We start from the raw sequence: 17,171 nt of genomic DNA on the forward strand, positions 1-17,171 counted from the left end.
TTGCGTTATTGTTGTGTGTGTGTGTTTGTTGCGTTATTGTTGTTGTGTGTGTGTTTGTTGCGTTATTGTTGTGTGTGTGTGTGTGTTTGTTGCATTATTATTGTGTGTGTGTGTTTGTTGCGTTATCATTATTGTTGTGTGTGTGTGTTTGTTGCGTTATTGTTGTGTGTGTGTGTGTTTGTTGCGTTATTGTTGTGTGTGTGTTTGTTGCGTTATTACTGTTATTGTGTGTGTTTGTTGCGTTATTATTGTTGTGTGTGTGTGTTTGTTGCGTTATTGTTGTGTGTGTGTGTGTGCTTGTTGCATTATTATTGTGTGTGTGTGTGTGTTTGTTGTGTTATTGTTGTGTGTGTGTGTTTGTTTGTTGTGTTATTGTTGTGTGTGTGTTTGTTGCGTTATCATTATTGTTGTGTGTGTGTGTTTGTTGCGTTATTGTTGTTGTGTGTGTGTTTGTTGCGTTATTGTTGTGTGTGTGTGTTTGTTGCGTTATTGTTGTGTGTGTGTGTGTGTTTGTTGCGTTATTGTTGTTGTGTGTGTGTTTGTTGCGTTATTGTTATTGTGTGTGTGTGTTTGTTGCGTTATCATTATTGTTGTGTGTGTGTGTTTGTTGCGTTATTGTTGTGTGTGTGTGTGTTTGTTGCGTTATTGTTATTGTGTGTGTGTGTTTGTTGCGTTATCATTATTGCTGTGTGTGTGTGTTTGTTGCGTTATTGTTGTGCGTGTGTGTGTTTGTTGCGTTATTGTTGTGTGTGTGTGTTTGTTGCGTACTCCTCTCGCTGTAGGTTCCGCGGATCTTGATGGCCGTCAGGTTGTGCAGAAGTTTCTGGAAGTCGGAGTGACTGATGGACGGCCTCCAGGGGTAGTCGGTGCTGTCATGGAGCCTGAACACAACCAGAACCAGAGATTATTAACACAAAAATATAATCCAGATCAAAACAAGTCAGGATCAGTTAAACCAGATAACACTGGGTAACAAAAAAATTTTTTTGAAAAATTGTCTAGAGTTTTTTAACTGATTTAGGAGGATTAAGTAGCGCTTAATCCGAAAATGACATCCGTTTTACTCTATCAGGTCAGGTTTTGAAGCTATACAGATTGGTTGAAAATCTAATTTTTTGCCCAAATCAAATACACCTCTGTGTAGTTAATGGCTGAGTTATGCCAGTACTTCTTATCTAAGAATGCTTTATTACAAAATGCATACATTTGAGGGAGGGCTGCACAGCGTCATAGTGGTTAGCACTTTCGCCTTGCAGTGAGAAGATCCCTGGTTCGAATCCCGGGGTGGGCCTGGGATCTTTCTGCATGGAGTTTGCATGTTCTCCCTGTGCATGCGTGGGTTTTCTCCGGGTACTCCGGCTTCCTCCCACAGTCCAAAAATATGCTGAGGTTAATTGGTTACTCTAAATTGTCCGTAGGTGTGAATGTGAGTGTGATTGTTTGTCTGTATATGTCGCCCTGTGACAGACTGGCGACCTGTCCAGGGTGTCCCCTGCCTGCGCTCAAGTCAGCTGGGATAGACTCCAGCACCCCCCGCGACCCTAATGAGGATAAAGCGGTGTATAGAGGATGGATGGATGGATGGATGGACATTTGAGGGATCACTTACTGCTGTCAATGAACAGTCTCCAATCTGTGGGGTCATACTTTGTATGCTAGCTTGTGCAGGAGACCCACAATGTCTAAACAATGCACCAAATCATTCTCCTCAGAGAAAAAACAGAGGTATTCCTGGTGTCTGTTTCTGTAAAATGTTATGCGAGTACTGTCTGCAAGAAGGTTCTTTTCCTTCAGTCGGGAAGCCAAAAGCTTAGATCACGAACTAGATCATTTAGCTCTATTTGTGTGAAAGGATGTGGAGCATCATCATCAAGAAACACCTGATCCTCTTGATCTTCATGGTCACTAGAGGAATCTCCCTCACTAATATCTGGAAGCTCTCCAAAGACAGGTACTGGGATGTCATCACAGTGAGCTACAGGATGACGTGCTGACTGAAGATCAGGATATGTAAGGCTGCCCCTGTTCTTTCTGTTAATCCCAGTTACATCTACAGCACAGAAGTAGCAGTCAATGACATGGTTTGCTGGTTCTCTCCAAACCATGGGAACTCCAAACTTTAGACAACTCTTCTTGCCCTTTGTCCATTGACGCAGATACTCAGTACATGCTTTGCACACCATATGTGGGGCCCAGGCTTTATCCTGGTCATCAAGCTTTATACCAAAATAGGCATTATAGGCACGCTTTATGAAGCTTGTAACAGAGTTCCTGTTAGGTGCCAATGTGTATTCACCACAGATGTAGCAGAACACATCAGGTTGATTTTTGCAAGCTCTTCTGCGAGAAGCCATGGTATTCACCTATGTGCAAAGAATAAAAATAAGTAATTTACTGAAGATATTTCAAGAAACAAAAACTGGGTATCATCCAAAACAATATACGATAGAGATATACACCAAAAATATAGTGATTGTAAGTTGTAGATGCGTAAACAATAAAGCAATCATACGCATATATATAAAGAAAAGGTGAAAAACAACAAATGGTCATAGTTAAAAAAGTTGACCTGATAGAGCAAAACCAATGTTATATTTGAATTCTGCACCCCAAAATTATGTTAAAACAGCTTTAAAACCTCAGACAATTTTTTTGTTGTTGACCAGTGTAATTAAAGATTGCGACCGAATAAAATCTAAATTATTAAATTATCATCAGAAATTAAAACAGAACCAACAGAAAAAATAAAATCTACCATAAAAATTCCAGATTATCATCAGAATTTAACAGCTGATGTTCAGAACCAAACCGAGGCTAATTTAAGTCTGACTCCAGATTTATTGATCGCTAGAAACCAACTGATCCGTTAATGACCCAAACAGCCCAGATGTTTGGACCTTAAAACCATTAAACCCGGTTCAGTCTGGACACTCGGCCGCCTCACCTGAACACGTATGTCTGCATGTTCTCGTTGGGGTAGGAGTTGCCCTGGGCGATAAGCGGCACCGCGACCCGCAGGTTGGCTCCCTCCAGAACCAGATCCTCGGCCGACAGACGAGTGTCGCGCCGGTCGACCCGGAAGTTCAGCGTCAGGTTCTGACCGTAACTCAGCATGTGATTCCCCAAGAACTTCTCTATGACGGAGAAAACAAGCAACAGGTGAGTCCCTGAAGGCAACACGGCAGCAGCCACAAAACAAACAGCAGGTGAGTCCCTGAAGGCAACACAGCAGCAGCCACAAAACAAACAGCAGGTGAGTCCCTGAAGGCAACACAGCAGCAGCCATAAATATCTACAGTATGTGGAGAAAACATTTCACAGTGTTGGGAACATGCGAACTCCTGGAAAAATGTAGTTAATATTTTGTTTTCAGTTTTTTGTTTAAGAACTAATGAAAAATCCAACTTTTGTTTTTATGTTTTGCATTGATGATTCTAACTTTATTCTCTCTTTACTTCTTCATGTTTTTTCTGCTTCCACAGAGCTGCAGGACTTTCGATTGTGATGAAGAATGAACAAACTGTGAGTGAATATGTGACAGGAGCAAAGAAGCAGAACCGACCAGACACCAGCAGCAGATCAGATTTAAATCCTGTTTGTAGTTGAAGCTTACAGATAAAAACATATCGTGGGTTTACATCGGTGAGGAATCCTCGTAAAGACAGAAAGGTGAGCTCACCTGGAGCGACGAAGTACATGGGGAAGTAGTCGTCTGAGATGAGGGAGATTTCCTGTCCGCTGGGCGACCACTGGACCGAGACGCTGGATCCGTCCCGCTGCTGAGCCGTCCACTGTTCGTCATCTGACAACACACAGGAAACCATTCTGTCACTTCCTGCTCAGGTTTATGAGTTATTTCTGCCCTGAGTTTGGCCTGCAGGCAGCGTTACCTCTGCTGAAGGACGAGGTGATGGCGTGGACGCTGTAGCCCTCGGCGATTTCGCACACCGATGAGTGTTGGAAGCAGAAGCAGGCGGTGCAGCCCTGAGGGTTGTTGGGGTCCAGGTTGAAGTAGCCCAGTTTACACCTGACAGACAAAGACAGCAAACGTCACAAGTAGGGATGGGAATTTCGACTAATTTCCCCACCGACTAGTCTAAAAAAATTTTGCGACTAGTCGACTAGTCTATAAAGCCACATAATGACAGTGAAGAAACATTTTCATTTATATTCCGCTCCGCAAGTCTGGATGGGATCTGTAGTGACTTTGCGCATGCGCGATTCATCTGCCGTCTGGCTGCAGAGTGATGTCTGTCTCCCCTACTCACTCAAACACTGGGACTGCTGTGGGGTTACTGCACTGACAGTCTGTGCTTCAGGAGGGGGAGGAGCTCACAGCAGCACCTGCTGCTTGTTGAGGACAGTAACTGCAGAATGATCCCAGTTTTCCTGTCAGTCTCCAAAACGGCAGAAAAAGTCGCTAGATTTGTCGCTAGTCGCTTTTGACCAAAAAAAGTCGCTAGATTTAGCGAGAAAGTCACTAAGTTGGCAACACTGGTTTCTGCTACACAGCCGACAGGCGACCTTGTTGTCATCTGCTGCATCAAAATACTGCCAAATGGTGCTGATTTTCTTAGGCGGGAGCGTCGCCATCTTCCCACTTTACCTTTCCAAACTTTCTTCCCCAAACTGTGTGGCCCCGCCCCCTGCTACCTGTGAGGGGAGGAGGAGCGATTCTCTCCCTGCTCAGCCTGTTTACAAAGAAGCAGAGGCACGAAGAACAAGGAGCATGATGCTTAATGCAGCGTTTAACCAACTAGTAAAATACTAAACATTTAATAAATGAGTAGGCGGTTAAACGATTAAACGACTAGTCGCACACATCCCTAGTCACAACCTCCACTTCCTCTGCATGGTTCACCACACTGCAGAGGTCAGGTTCAGTGCTGAAACCACGGCCAACATTTCTCCTCCAAACTCAGTATATCGTCCAAAAAGAGGAAACAACTCCCACAAAAAACTACAACAAAGAGATTCAGAATTACTTCAATGAGAATCAGAAACCTGACAGACATGTAAATGAACACAAAACTACTCAAATAAGCACAAACATTCACTACAGCATAAGCTAAACAACCTCAACAATAGTCAGAGTGAACCCAGCAACACACAGAAAAACCACTGAAACAAACTACAAAAAATAAAAAAAACAGCTCTAAATGATCAAAAACTTACCTCAAAATGACAACAAAAACACTTACGATAAAACATAACTACTAAAAATGAGCACAAAACATGTAAAGTGAAAGCTAAAACACAAAAAATGAAAACAAAAACACGCAAGAGGATCAAAAACCCCACAAAATGACCACAAAAACATGTAAAGTGAAAGCTAAAACACAAAAAATGAAAACAAAAACACGCAAGAGGACCAAAAAACCCCACAAAATGACCACAAAAACATCCAAAATTATCCCAAAAACATGCAAAATGAAAACAAAAGCACACAAAATAACCACAAAACACTCAAAATAAAAACAAAAATACTCAAAGTGACCACAAAAACACAGACATGACCCACACAAGAAACGAAAAAACAGGAACCACAAACATGCTAAAACTGAAAATAAGGCTACATAAAGGCTACATTTGCTGGTTTTCTGGAATATCTTGAGTTGTCAACAGAACAAGACTTTTGGAAACACTGGTCAACATTTTTCACCATAACCTGACATTTTACAGACCACCCAACAAATAGATTGTGTGAGACAATAATGGGTAATTATTTAAGAATGAAAGAACTGCTGGTTGCTGCATCTAAGTGAGTGTGAGGCTTTTTAAAAACCAAACCTATTCATAGATGTTTGCTAGGAACTGATAAAGTTTTCTCAGGACTGGTCGACTAGAAGCTAAATGCTTCTAGAAACAGTCAAAGTTCACAAAAACAACCAGAGAGCCACATAAATACACAAATCAACCACAAAAACAATCAAACTGACGACAAAACCAGTAAAGCTCACTGACTTCCAGCATCTTTATGAAAACATTTGACAAAACACACCTCATGTTGTTAGATTCCAACATGAAGACATGAAGCAGCTTGTAACGAACAGACGAACACTAATGAGTTACAATGGCAAAAACATGGAGTTCTACTGATGTTAGAGCCTCAGACGTTGGTAAAATGTTGACTGAAATATGGATCCATCCATAGATAAACACAAAATACCATTTGGTATAACTTTCCTCTGTTGGACTCATTCAGTCATTTAGATCTTCGTCTCGTCTTCACCAAGTTTCACGGCTATTGGAGTTTTATTTCTGCAGATATTGGACCTTTAAAACGGCTTCCATGTGTGAAATTCTCATGATTTAGACTCTAAATATGGGTCAGAGCTTGTTTTACCTGTCGCAGCTGAAGCCTTCCACATTGTCTTTGCAGCGACACTGTCCGGTGTTGACGTCACATTCCTGAGTGCTGCCGGACGGCGAGCAGGAACAAGGCCTGAACAGAGAGAGAGAGACGGAGGGTTTATTATCCAGAAAACAGGACGATCCCACGGCCAGGACGCCCAGATTCAATCCAGCTACCAAAGAAAACCTCATTAGAACCTACAAAGACCCTAAAACGGCTGTTTGCCAGCAGAGGGCGCTCACAGATCAGCCAGTGGTTTAAACTCCATCCATCTCCAGTTTATGTCAATAAAACACAATAAATCAGGGGGAAAAAAAGACACTTTTTTTTAAACCAAAGACGGTTTTTAAAATGTCCTCCAGAACATTAATATGTTTATATTTCTGTACTTGAAGTCATTTTAGGCCAACAGCTTCCTCCTACTTCCTGTTTCCTATCATGTTGCATGATTGTAAATTTAGAGTTCTGCATAAAATACATCATTTAAGTCTGTCCAGGATGCTGTGACGAACGTCTTTCATCATTTTTTTTAAGTTTGATTGAACAAATAATGGTCAATATCTCTGTACTGAGTATCAACTGGGTCAAGAACTTCTAGAAGAACTCAAAGTTCAGTTTGAAGGTTTCATTGTGTTGAGGTAATTAGTGGTAAAGTTTGGTTTTATTAAACTTCCTCTAGTGCTTTTCGTGTTTCATGACATTATTACACAAAAACTCTCCGGTTAGGTCGTATTTATCCGTCACAGAAGCTTCATAAAGCTGCAACTAACAACTACGTTATCGAATAATTTAAAGGTTTGGGGTTTAAAACATCAGAAAAGAGTGAAAAACGTCACATTAACTGAATAAAGTCACTTCTGTTGTTGGATCAATTGAGTTTATTTTGATATAAAACTGGAAAATCTTCAAAAGTTTACATCTGAGAAGCAGCAGCTTTCAAACTGCCTCCGTCTGGAAATAAAAACCTCCTCTACCGACATTTTCTTCAGAAAGACCTCAAGATGTACAAGTTTTCACGGCTTTTGGTTGTTCTTTTACATTGTTCTTTCTTTAAACTGCATTTTACGTTAAACTTTGATCTTACAACTACTTCAGTCCTAATTTTGCCTCTTCTATTCATTACAAACTGCTTTCTGCACTTTGTTGCTGCCTGACTGAACTGGTCAAAAGCTGCTTTTAAATGTGGTGAATGCGAATAAACCTGATCTGATTGGTTGGTCTTGGTTGGTCTCTTTTGAATCAGGGTTTGCCCCCCGTTTGATCAGGTTTTGGTCTGTACCTACTAGATCAGGTTTTGGTTTCGTACCTGCAGCCGGCCTCGGTCAGACTGTGGAATCCCGGCTGGCATCGGTCGCACTTCTCTCCGGTCACTCCTGGTTTACAAGCACAGACTCCTCTGTTGTCACACTGAGGAGACTCAGAGCCTGGATGTACACAAACACAAACAAACACACACACACACACACACACACACACACACACACACACACACACACACACACACACACACACACACACACACACACACACACACACACACACACACACACACACACCGTTAGCCACGTGCTAACAATCAGCTCCCATTAGCAAACCGTTGCGCAGCAGAACGTCTGGAGGTTCAGCAGCTGCTTCGCATTAAGCGGCGGTTTGCTGCTGCTAAGAACCGCTGACACCATAAAGTCCACAGCGGCGGCTTCACATGTTTCCACTTAAACAGTAACATTTTCACAACCTTCACACCTGATCTCTGAACCATCTCCCGCTGAAAACCAGTGTTTCGCTTCGCTGCACTCAAAATGAGACGTTTATCACGAACGGCTTCATGTTGGGAAGTTCATCAAAGAAGCAACAAAGAGATTCAACCGTCCAAAACGACAACATGGTCGCAAAGAAACACAAAAAACAAACCACCATGAAGAACTGCAACGCGATGCAGAACCAGAAAAACATTTAAACACGCAGAACGACCACATAAATACACACAAAAAACACAAAAACTGATCACAAGCCTCTCAAACTAATCACAAAAGTATCTAAAACAAACACAGAAACACTCAAAAGAACTGGAGAAACAGTCCGGTTCTTGTCAACAAAACATGCAAAATAACCACAAAAACAACAAACTAACCACAAAAACACAAACTGACCACAAAAACATACAAAACGGATCACAAAGACTGTAAACCAAACACAAAACATGCAGAACGACCACAAAAAAACACAAACTGATCACAAAAACATACAAAACAGATCACAAAGACTTTAAACCAAACACAAAACATGCAGAATGACCACAAAAACACACAAACTGACCACAAAAACATACAAAACGGATCACAAAGACTGTAAACCAAACACAAAACATGCAGAACGACCACAAAAACACACAAACTGATCACAAAAACATACAAAACAGATCACAAAGACTTTAAACCAAACACCAAACATGCAGAAAGACCACAAAAACACAAACTGATCACAAAAACATACAAAACGGACCACAAAAAGACTTGAAACGTAACACAAAACATACAGAATAACCACACAATCATTCAAACTGACACTAAAAGCTCCATAACAACCCGAAATAACACCGTTTGTGTGTTTTACATGTGAGTTTGTTTCAGTTTCTTTACTGTTTTCATGTGAAATATAAATGTGGGTCATCACTGTTTATTCACGCTGCGTTCAAGTGTTGCTGGGAAACTGCAGCGTCGGGGTCTAACCTGACCGTTTCTCTCTACAGCTTCACGTCTTCTCTTTACTGACGGGTTTTCTGGAGCTGCGACTCACCGATGCTGTTGCAGCTGCAGGGCAGGCAGCGGCTGCCGCTCTGGTCTCGGTAGTAGTAGTCGAGGCAACGCTCGCAGTTTGGCCCGTCGGTGTTGTCAGCGCAGTTCCTGCAGTGACCTCCGCGTCCGGTGGCTCGGTACAACTCGGCATCGAAGTAGCACTCGGAGCTCTTCCCGTTACAGTCACAGGCTGAAGACAGAAACAGAAACAGGGATTAAAGAGGACAGAAAGAGCAGAGATCTGGTTTAACCGTGAACACGTGAACGCCTCATTCCAGACACAGTTTCCGTCACTCTCAGGTTCCTCCGGCCTCCTGAGCTGAGGGCAGGGGCCGGATTAGGTCGACTGTGGGAGAAGAAAAACAGTAAAAGTCCCCTTAACTCGCTTTAGTCATGCCTCTGCACAGTGATATGAAGGGTAAATACAGTGCATCTTAAATATCTTGTTAAGTCAAACAATCTTGAAACAAGAGCAATCCGAGATTTCTGACCTCCGCCAAGGGAAGATGTGGATGGTAAAGCAAGATCTTTTTTTGCAACAAGAAAAGTTAATTCTGTCATGATGATTTTCACTAAATTAAAAAATTTAGATCCGGATCCAGAATCCAGATCCTGATCCAAATCACCATAAATGTTCAGTGGAGTGATCTCAGGGCCAAGATCTATCTCTGGTGAAAATTTCGTGAAGATCCGCCCAGTAAGTGTTTAGACAAATTGTCCTATGGAAATTGCAGATTCTGGATCCAGACCTGGATCCAGATCCAAAATCCTGATACATACATGTAGGACCTGCATATTATCACTGATTGATGAGAACCCCAAGATCTAACGTTGTTGTAAATTACATTCCCATCGATTCACTAGTTTTGGAGAAATGATACGAAGTTGGAAAATCTAAATCCGGATCCAGAATCCAGATCCTTATCTGGATCAACACATAATTTGAATGGAGTCTTCCCTGGGCCAAGATCCACCTCTGGTGAATATTTCATGAAGATCCGACAAGTAGTTTCCGAGAAATCCTGTCCACAGACACGCACACAGACAGACAAATAAATAAACGGACCCGATCGCATAACCTCCTTGGCGGAGGTAATTATCTTGTTTTGAGTTGTATTTTATGAGAAAACTCAAAATAAGTTTAATACATTTGAAATTAGGAGGTTACGTGAAAGCCAGAATCTATTTTTGAGAGAAAATTTGTTTTTTAAAGCATATCTGGTTTATTTTAAGTCGCCTAAGCTTGACAATCCTGGTAACATAGAGCTTAAAATAAGTTTTCCAATTTTAAGATCTCAATATTCTAAACATCATATCTTATTTCAAGAAATCTTACCAAGCCATTTTTCACTTGTTCTATTGGCAGATTTTTTTTTACTTATTTCAAGCTAAAAGTTCCTTGAGATAAGTCTTCTTTTCTTGTTTTGAGGGGAGCATGTTTTCCGGTGTGATGGCGGCTGCAGCGTGGACAGACTCACCCAGACACTCGTTGGCGTTGTCGGCCGTCGCCCTCCTCCACGGCCGGTCGTTGAAGAACGGTTTGCACACGTTGCAGTCGTCCCCCTCGGTGTTGTGTTTGCAGTTACACACCAGACGTCCGCCGTTCTTCACGCACTCGCTGGCGTGGCCGTTACACTTACACCTGGCGGCAGAAGAAACACACCTGTCACACCTGAACGACACGCAACCTGTCCATTAGAGAGACGGATGACCTGAGACAGCGTTTTCTGTCAATCCTCTGAACTCCAGGCAGCTTCTCAGTGTCTGTGGGCTCCTTTTTAACCGTAATAGGACTATTTCTTGAAGGAGGTTTTTGGTTTTTGTCACTTTGTGTCTCGTTTTAGTTATTTTACATCTTGTTTTTGTCATTTTGTGTCTTGCTTTAGTTGTTTAGCATCTCGTTTTAGTAATTTTGTGTCTTGTTTTAGTTGTTGAACATCTTCCTTTAGTGTTTTTGCATCTTGTGTCTTGTTTTAGTTATTTTGCATCTGGTTTTCATCATTTTGTGTCTTGTTTTAGTTATTTTGCATCTGGTTTTCATCATTTTGTGTCTTGATTTAGTTGTTGAACATCTGGCTTTAGTCATTTTGCATTGTGTTTTTGTCATTTTGTGTCTTGTTTTAGTCATTTTGTGTCTTCCTTTAGTCATTTTGCATCTTGTTTTAGTCATTTTGTGTCTTGTTTTGGTTATTTTGCATCTGGTTTTTGTCATTTTGTGTCTCGTTTTAGTTATGTTGCATCTGGTTTTTGTCATTTTGTGTCATTTTAGTTGTTTTTGCATCTTGTTTTAGTCTTTTTGTGTCTTGTTTCTGATGCTTTCTGTGATGTTTTTGCTTTCTGTCTCTGTGATCATTTTTGTTTCCACATACTATAGGTATTAAGCAATTTTCCAGTTTCCAGCCTTTTCCTCTCTACTCTATTCATCATCAGTAGAAAGATGTTTCTCCATGCTGAATGTATCTCCAACAACTTGCTCCTCTGTTCACTGTTTTTGATCCATGCTACATTTATTTTATTGGTCCTGTTTGTTTTATTTTCCACTCAGCCTCTCTTATTGTCAGACTTCAGTCAGAAATAAATGGAATTTCTTTATTTAACATGCACAACATTTTCCCACAGGTGTTAGCTGTACTGATAACTATTCACCTACCTGTTCTGAGTAAACACAGCCGGCAGATTAGTTGAAAAGTTTCTGAATTTTTGTCAGGTCCCTTTTGGTTGCAGCTGAGTCACTGGTATTTTCATGGTTGTGTCGTTGTGTTGTGTTTTTTAGAGACTCTGGTGACTGCAGATGGTTTGTTTTTGGTGAATATTCAACTAAGACACGTTGAATAAAGTGGTTTTGAAGAAATATCCTGATTGTAAGCTTAGATTTCATTGTGATGAGTTCAAGTTTTACTGTTCCTGGTGTCATGCCGGTGATTTTTTTTTTTAAAGATAGCATGCATCAGAAACCCATCTGGTTTTGGAGGGTTAAACATCTAATCTTTCTTAATGTCTTTAAAGTTTAAATTCTTCTTCTACATTTTCACTAGAGCACTCGCTGCCTCTCAGACTATTAAAGTGACACAGTGGACAGCTCAATGTTGAGGTTTTTCCGCTGAAGGTTTTGTTGGTCCTCGTCGGGCAGAGGAGCCCCTCTCAACAGGACAGGACTTGCTCAGCAGCCACCTTCGGCTATTGTCTCAGGTGTTTGTTGGCACAAAGCCGTGGAAAAAATGACGGCAGGAAGGAAGACGGGCTTCATGCTCGCCTGCACAACAGCAGCTCATGCAAAAAGCTGCCAAAGCTGCACCGTGTCAAACTTAAAACCTGCACGATTCACCGTCTGCAGTTTAAAATATTATTAATGTGCACAACTGTGAAACTCAGTTCATCCATGAAGCACAAACCAAAACAAAGAACGGCCTCAGGAGTGTTTACATGAAACACTGAGGAATTCAATCACTGTTGGAGATAAAATACACTCAGATCTACCGAGACAAAGAAGTCCATTTAGAGAAACTTCCAAATTCTGTTACTAATAAAACTAATTTCCTACAAATTATCAAAAGATCTCCAGACAGAAGAAGAAGAATATCCGTCCTTTGGGGACTGTTAGCTTCAGAGCAGGTTTAAAGAAGCAACTAAAGTTTTATTTTTTGCCGTTTTACTCGTATCTTTAGCTAGCTTCTAGTCTGTTAGCTTCAGTCTATACTAGTAATAGATTATTTACTATATTTAGCTACTTAGCTGTTAGCTTTGGGCTTTAGTAGCTATCAGAAAGCTTCACTGTAAATTAGCAACTAGGTTTTGTTTTTGAGTTTCAATAGCAACTAGACTGTTGGTTCCAACTTAAGTTAGCAGCTAGCTAAACTTTTAACTTTAGCTTACAAAGCTGTTAGCATTAACACTGGTTCAGCAAATGTAATTGAACTGAGTTTCATGTAGATATGTTTAGCTAGCTAGCTGTCTTAACTGTTACCTTGGATTGAAAGTTTGTGACCCGACTTAGTTTTAAGTTGATTTTATCTTTAATTTAATTGATTGAAGACCGTTACATTCAACTTTGGTTTCATGTAACTGTAACTGTTAGCTTGAACTTAAAATTAGCAACTAAATTTTCATCGTATGCTTTAGTTAGCTGCTTAACTGTTGGTCTTGACTTATATTTTCTTTTTGCAGTCAGACTGTTAGCATTGAATTAGGTCAACAACAAGCCAGATTTTTATATTGATTTAATTGATTTTAGCTACATTCAACTTTGGCTTTAAGTAGTTCCTTAGCTGTAAGCTTGAACATAAAGTTAAGTTGGGATTGACACTGGTTAGCAACTATAGTTGAACTTTGAGATGAGGCTTAGATTAGTTGTATTTAGCTTAACTGTTAGCTTGAACTTAACGTTAGATTTTCAGACTGTCAGTTTTGAGTTAATTTAACTTTAAACTTTGATTTAGTTGATTTTTAACTGTTATTTCAACTTCTAGCCAAGTTAATTAAAGAACTTTCTGAGGAAGCTCAAATTGAACTTAAAGTCACATTGTAAAGTTTAATTTTAGCAGAAATCTTAGTTTTCACACACAGATGCACCTTCAGCTCTTACTGTTGGTATCAAAGCCTCATCACGCTTCACGGTTGTACGTCTAAACTGTTGGTATAATGCAGCTGACCACTGACAGGTAAATAAGGGCTCCTCAGAAACCCTCCTTGGATCAGTAAAGGTTAAATCCTGCAGGTGCTCTGCTCGGGACTCTTCCCTTTTCTTCCATCCGTCATGGCGCTCGGTCCGCCCCATTCCGGTTTCCCTGTAATCCAGTCCTGCCGGCCAGGAATGCCAGGAATGCTGGCTGTGTAATGGAAATCTGCTCCACATTTCAAACAGATTATTGCTGCAGAGGCGCAGTCTGTTTAACACTCTTGTAATGCCTGTCGAAACCCCTTTTTTTCAGGCGTGCAGGAAAAGAAGTTCTTATGTGGATTCCTGTGCAGGCCACAGCGAAGCAGACCACACAGTGACACAGCAACACCAGCACCCACAAAACCACCTGACCACAGCCTCCATCCAGGCTTTGTCTGAGCAGGTTCCCTGAAGCTCAGAGACGCTGCTTTTCTAACTCGAGGTTTTATGGCAGCACTGAACAGGAGCTGCAAAATGCATCAAAACATGAACTAAAGCTGGGCGTTTAATTCAGTCTGAATGCCTTAAAATCAGGTCTTTACCTTCCGCCCACGGCGAAGTCGGAGATGGCGTAATAGTAGGACTTGAGGACCTTGGGGTCGTTGAAAACTTCGTCTCCGAACGTGTTGAGCCTGTTCAGGGTCACTCTGATGTCGGTGGCTGTCACCCAGTCCTGCAACAGACGCAACATGGAAGCAGCGTTAGAGATAAACATCAGGATAACAAGCAAACAACCTGCAGACAGAATCACCTGTCTGACCTTGACATCTTTCCACCGCTTACATCTAATTATTATTTGCACATTTTTTAATTAATGCATGAAAAAAAATCTCAGTTGTAGATGAAAATACACATCAGTTAATATTTTTATTGGTTAACTTTATGCTGCTTTTGGAACAGCATCTATAAACAACCTGCAAACATGGTGGAGGCCATTTCCTGACCCGGTGTGGAGGCGTTAAAGGAGTCAAAGTGTGTTTTTCTACCCAAAATACTTCCAGAAGGGACTTTCTGACAAACTTTGGTTCATATCGAGGCGACAAGGACACAGAAACCTTGAGTTTAATCCCAGATAGACAAGACGGTCTAGTATGTCTGAAAGCCGACGCTGTGACTAATTAGTAGCTTCTTACTGCGCATTGGCACAACTTTTCATTTTAGACAGAAACACAAAGACATGTGGAATAAAATGTGGATGTAGGAAACAAAAGTCCCTCGCTGTGAATAAAAGCAGTCTCTAGAAAGACGTCCTCTTTAAAATAATAACCTCATGTATTTATTACAGAGAATATTTATGCATTTGTTTAATATTTAACTAAACTTCACTAATTTTGATGTGAATTTCTTGCTTTGAAACTGGTGATATAGTATCATGTCCAACTTCATCTTGAAAGAGAGGCTGCAACTAATGATTATTGTCAACTTTTGATTATTTTATCAGCCATTCGACTCATTACTTGTTTGTCCATCTACAGATAAGATAAAGATCATTCTATCAGAAACTGGTGGAGACCAAAAATGAAGCAAATATTTCATTTTGATCCGTCAGTTGGATGCAAAAAGTCGACTGTGTTGCTCTGAAACTGTTGGACGTGGATAGGGCTGCACCGAACGACGCGTCAACGAGTCGTCTGAGCAGGATACGTCATCAAAAGCAGAAGTGAGCGCTCAATGCAACAGAAATTCCCTTCCGACCGGAGCGCGGAACACGGACAGACGTCGGTGCTGCATCGTGCATATATTATGTATGCACGATGCAGCGCGGACGCGTTTAGATACAGCTGTATAGTAAACGCTGACATCCATGTTTATGATAGAACGCGGACATCCGCGCTGCAGCATGCATACATAATACATGCACGATGCAGCGCCGACGTCCGTCCGTGTTCCGCGCTCCGGTCGGAAGGTGATTTCTGTTGCATTGCGCGCTCACTTCCGCTTTTGATGATGTATCGTGCTCAGACTACTCATTGACATGTCATTAGTTGCAGCCCTAGACATGGAGTCAAGTCCACTATATCTTAAAAGTATGTCTGAAGCTAATGGTTTTAGCCAATTTTTGACCATTTTATAATTAATCAGCTTATTGTTGGTTCACCTACAGATAATCGCTGATTTTTACCCGGTGTTGTTGCCCCATACTTTTCGCTAGCTGAGCTGCTAGCTGAGCTGCTAGCTGAGCTGCTAAGCTGCCTGCCTGGCTAAATACTGGAGCTATGTCGAAAATTCATTTCTCCATCACTCACATGTATGAAATTACATATGAAAACAGACCCCAGGTTGAAAAAAAAAACGAAGTTCCCCTTTAATTCCACAAGAAACTGGCGGAGACCAAAAATGGAGCTAAAACAGAGTGAAAGTTTGATTCTGATTCATCAGTTGGACACAAAAAGTCGATTACGTTGCTCTGAAACTGTTGAATGTGTTGTAAAATCCAACTATATCCTTAAAAGTAGGTCTGCCACTAATGGTTATCGCCAATTATTTTGACTTTTAGGTTACTTTTTTAACTGGTGCAAGAGTACGTACGCTTGTTTTTTGCCAGGATGTTACACAGAAATGTAAAGAAAGTCCAACTGAGCTGTCGTCTGCAGGGTTTACTTTGTGGTTTAAAGTTACAGCAGTTTATCCTGAGGATGAAACATGAATGTCTGAAGCAGATTTCATCCAGTAAGTGTCTACATATTTCACTTTCAATCAAAGCTACCGTGGTAACGCGACTGGAAGCTGAACTCAAACACCAGAGCAAACACAGATGGCGTCTGAAATCAAATTTTCTTTACATCACATGAAGCAGCCACAGGACTTCTGTGGGAAACACTGGAAAAAAACAGTATGACACTTTCAGAGAAATGGAATTTATTTCCTTGGCGTTAAGATATGAAACCCAGATGGACAAAATTACTCAAGGACACCTGTTCGCCTTCGGACGATAAAGAAAGTCAGTGTGTGAAAAGCCTCATGGGAAAGTAGGAGCGGAGGCCAACGATAGCTTTGTTCAGTATCAGCAGGAGGCTTATCAGGCCCAGAGGTTTCCATTCAGAGCAGCTGTGAGACGACAAACAAATCTGAAAGGCAGCAAACACGTGAAATAAAAAAAAACTGAGGAGGAAACTGGTTGAAGCTACAGATCTGATCGGTTTAGTCGCTGCACAATCATGTTTTCACAGAGATCTAATGTCCGAAAGTAGGAAGGTTTGGAAGGAATCTGAACATTTATCTGCCCACTCAGGAAAACTTCCGCCTCCTCCTCTGACTTGGCGAGTTGATGTGAAATCCTCGTCTGGCTGCTGGAAAAGTGGTGAAAACTCTCAGCTGTGACTCAGAGGCTTCGGAAACAGGAAGTGTTGCTTAACTAAAAGTC

At 41.2% G+C, this 17,171-nt stretch overlaps 1 protein-coding gene across 1 annotated transcript in view; it reads right to left on the bottom strand.

Moving 5' to 3' along the window:
* lamc1 (laminin, gamma 1) overlaps positions 1-17,171 on the bottom strand; it is a 91,564-nt gene that overhangs the window by 17,793 nt on the left and 56,600 nt on the right. Inside the window, exons 3-11 of the mRNA XM_051952975.1 lie at positions 14,350-14,480; positions 10,629-10,792; positions 9,152-9,340; positions 7,662-7,779; positions 6,347-6,445; positions 3,891-4,027; positions 3,680-3,802; positions 2,945-3,134; positions 769-881 (exon numbers count right to left, since the gene is read on the bottom strand). Of these exons, the coding sequence (XP_051808935.1) occupies positions 769-881; positions 2,945-3,134; positions 3,680-3,802; positions 3,891-4,027; positions 6,347-6,445; positions 7,662-7,779; positions 9,152-9,340; positions 10,629-10,792; positions 14,350-14,480 (1,264 nt within the window). The remainder of the gene's footprint in view (positions 1-768; positions 882-2,944; positions 3,135-3,679; positions 3,803-3,890; positions 4,028-6,346; positions 6,446-7,661; positions 7,780-9,151; positions 9,341-10,628; positions 10,793-14,349; positions 14,481-17,171) is intronic.

Source organism: Acanthochromis polyacanthus, chromosome 9, assembly GCF_021347895.1.
Source record: "Acanthochromis polyacanthus isolate Apoly-LR-REF ecotype Palm Island chromosome 9, KAUST_Apoly_ChrSc, whole genome shotgun sequence".
Taxonomy (NCBI): Eukaryota; Metazoa; Chordata; class Actinopteri; family Pomacentridae; genus Acanthochromis; species Acanthochromis polyacanthus.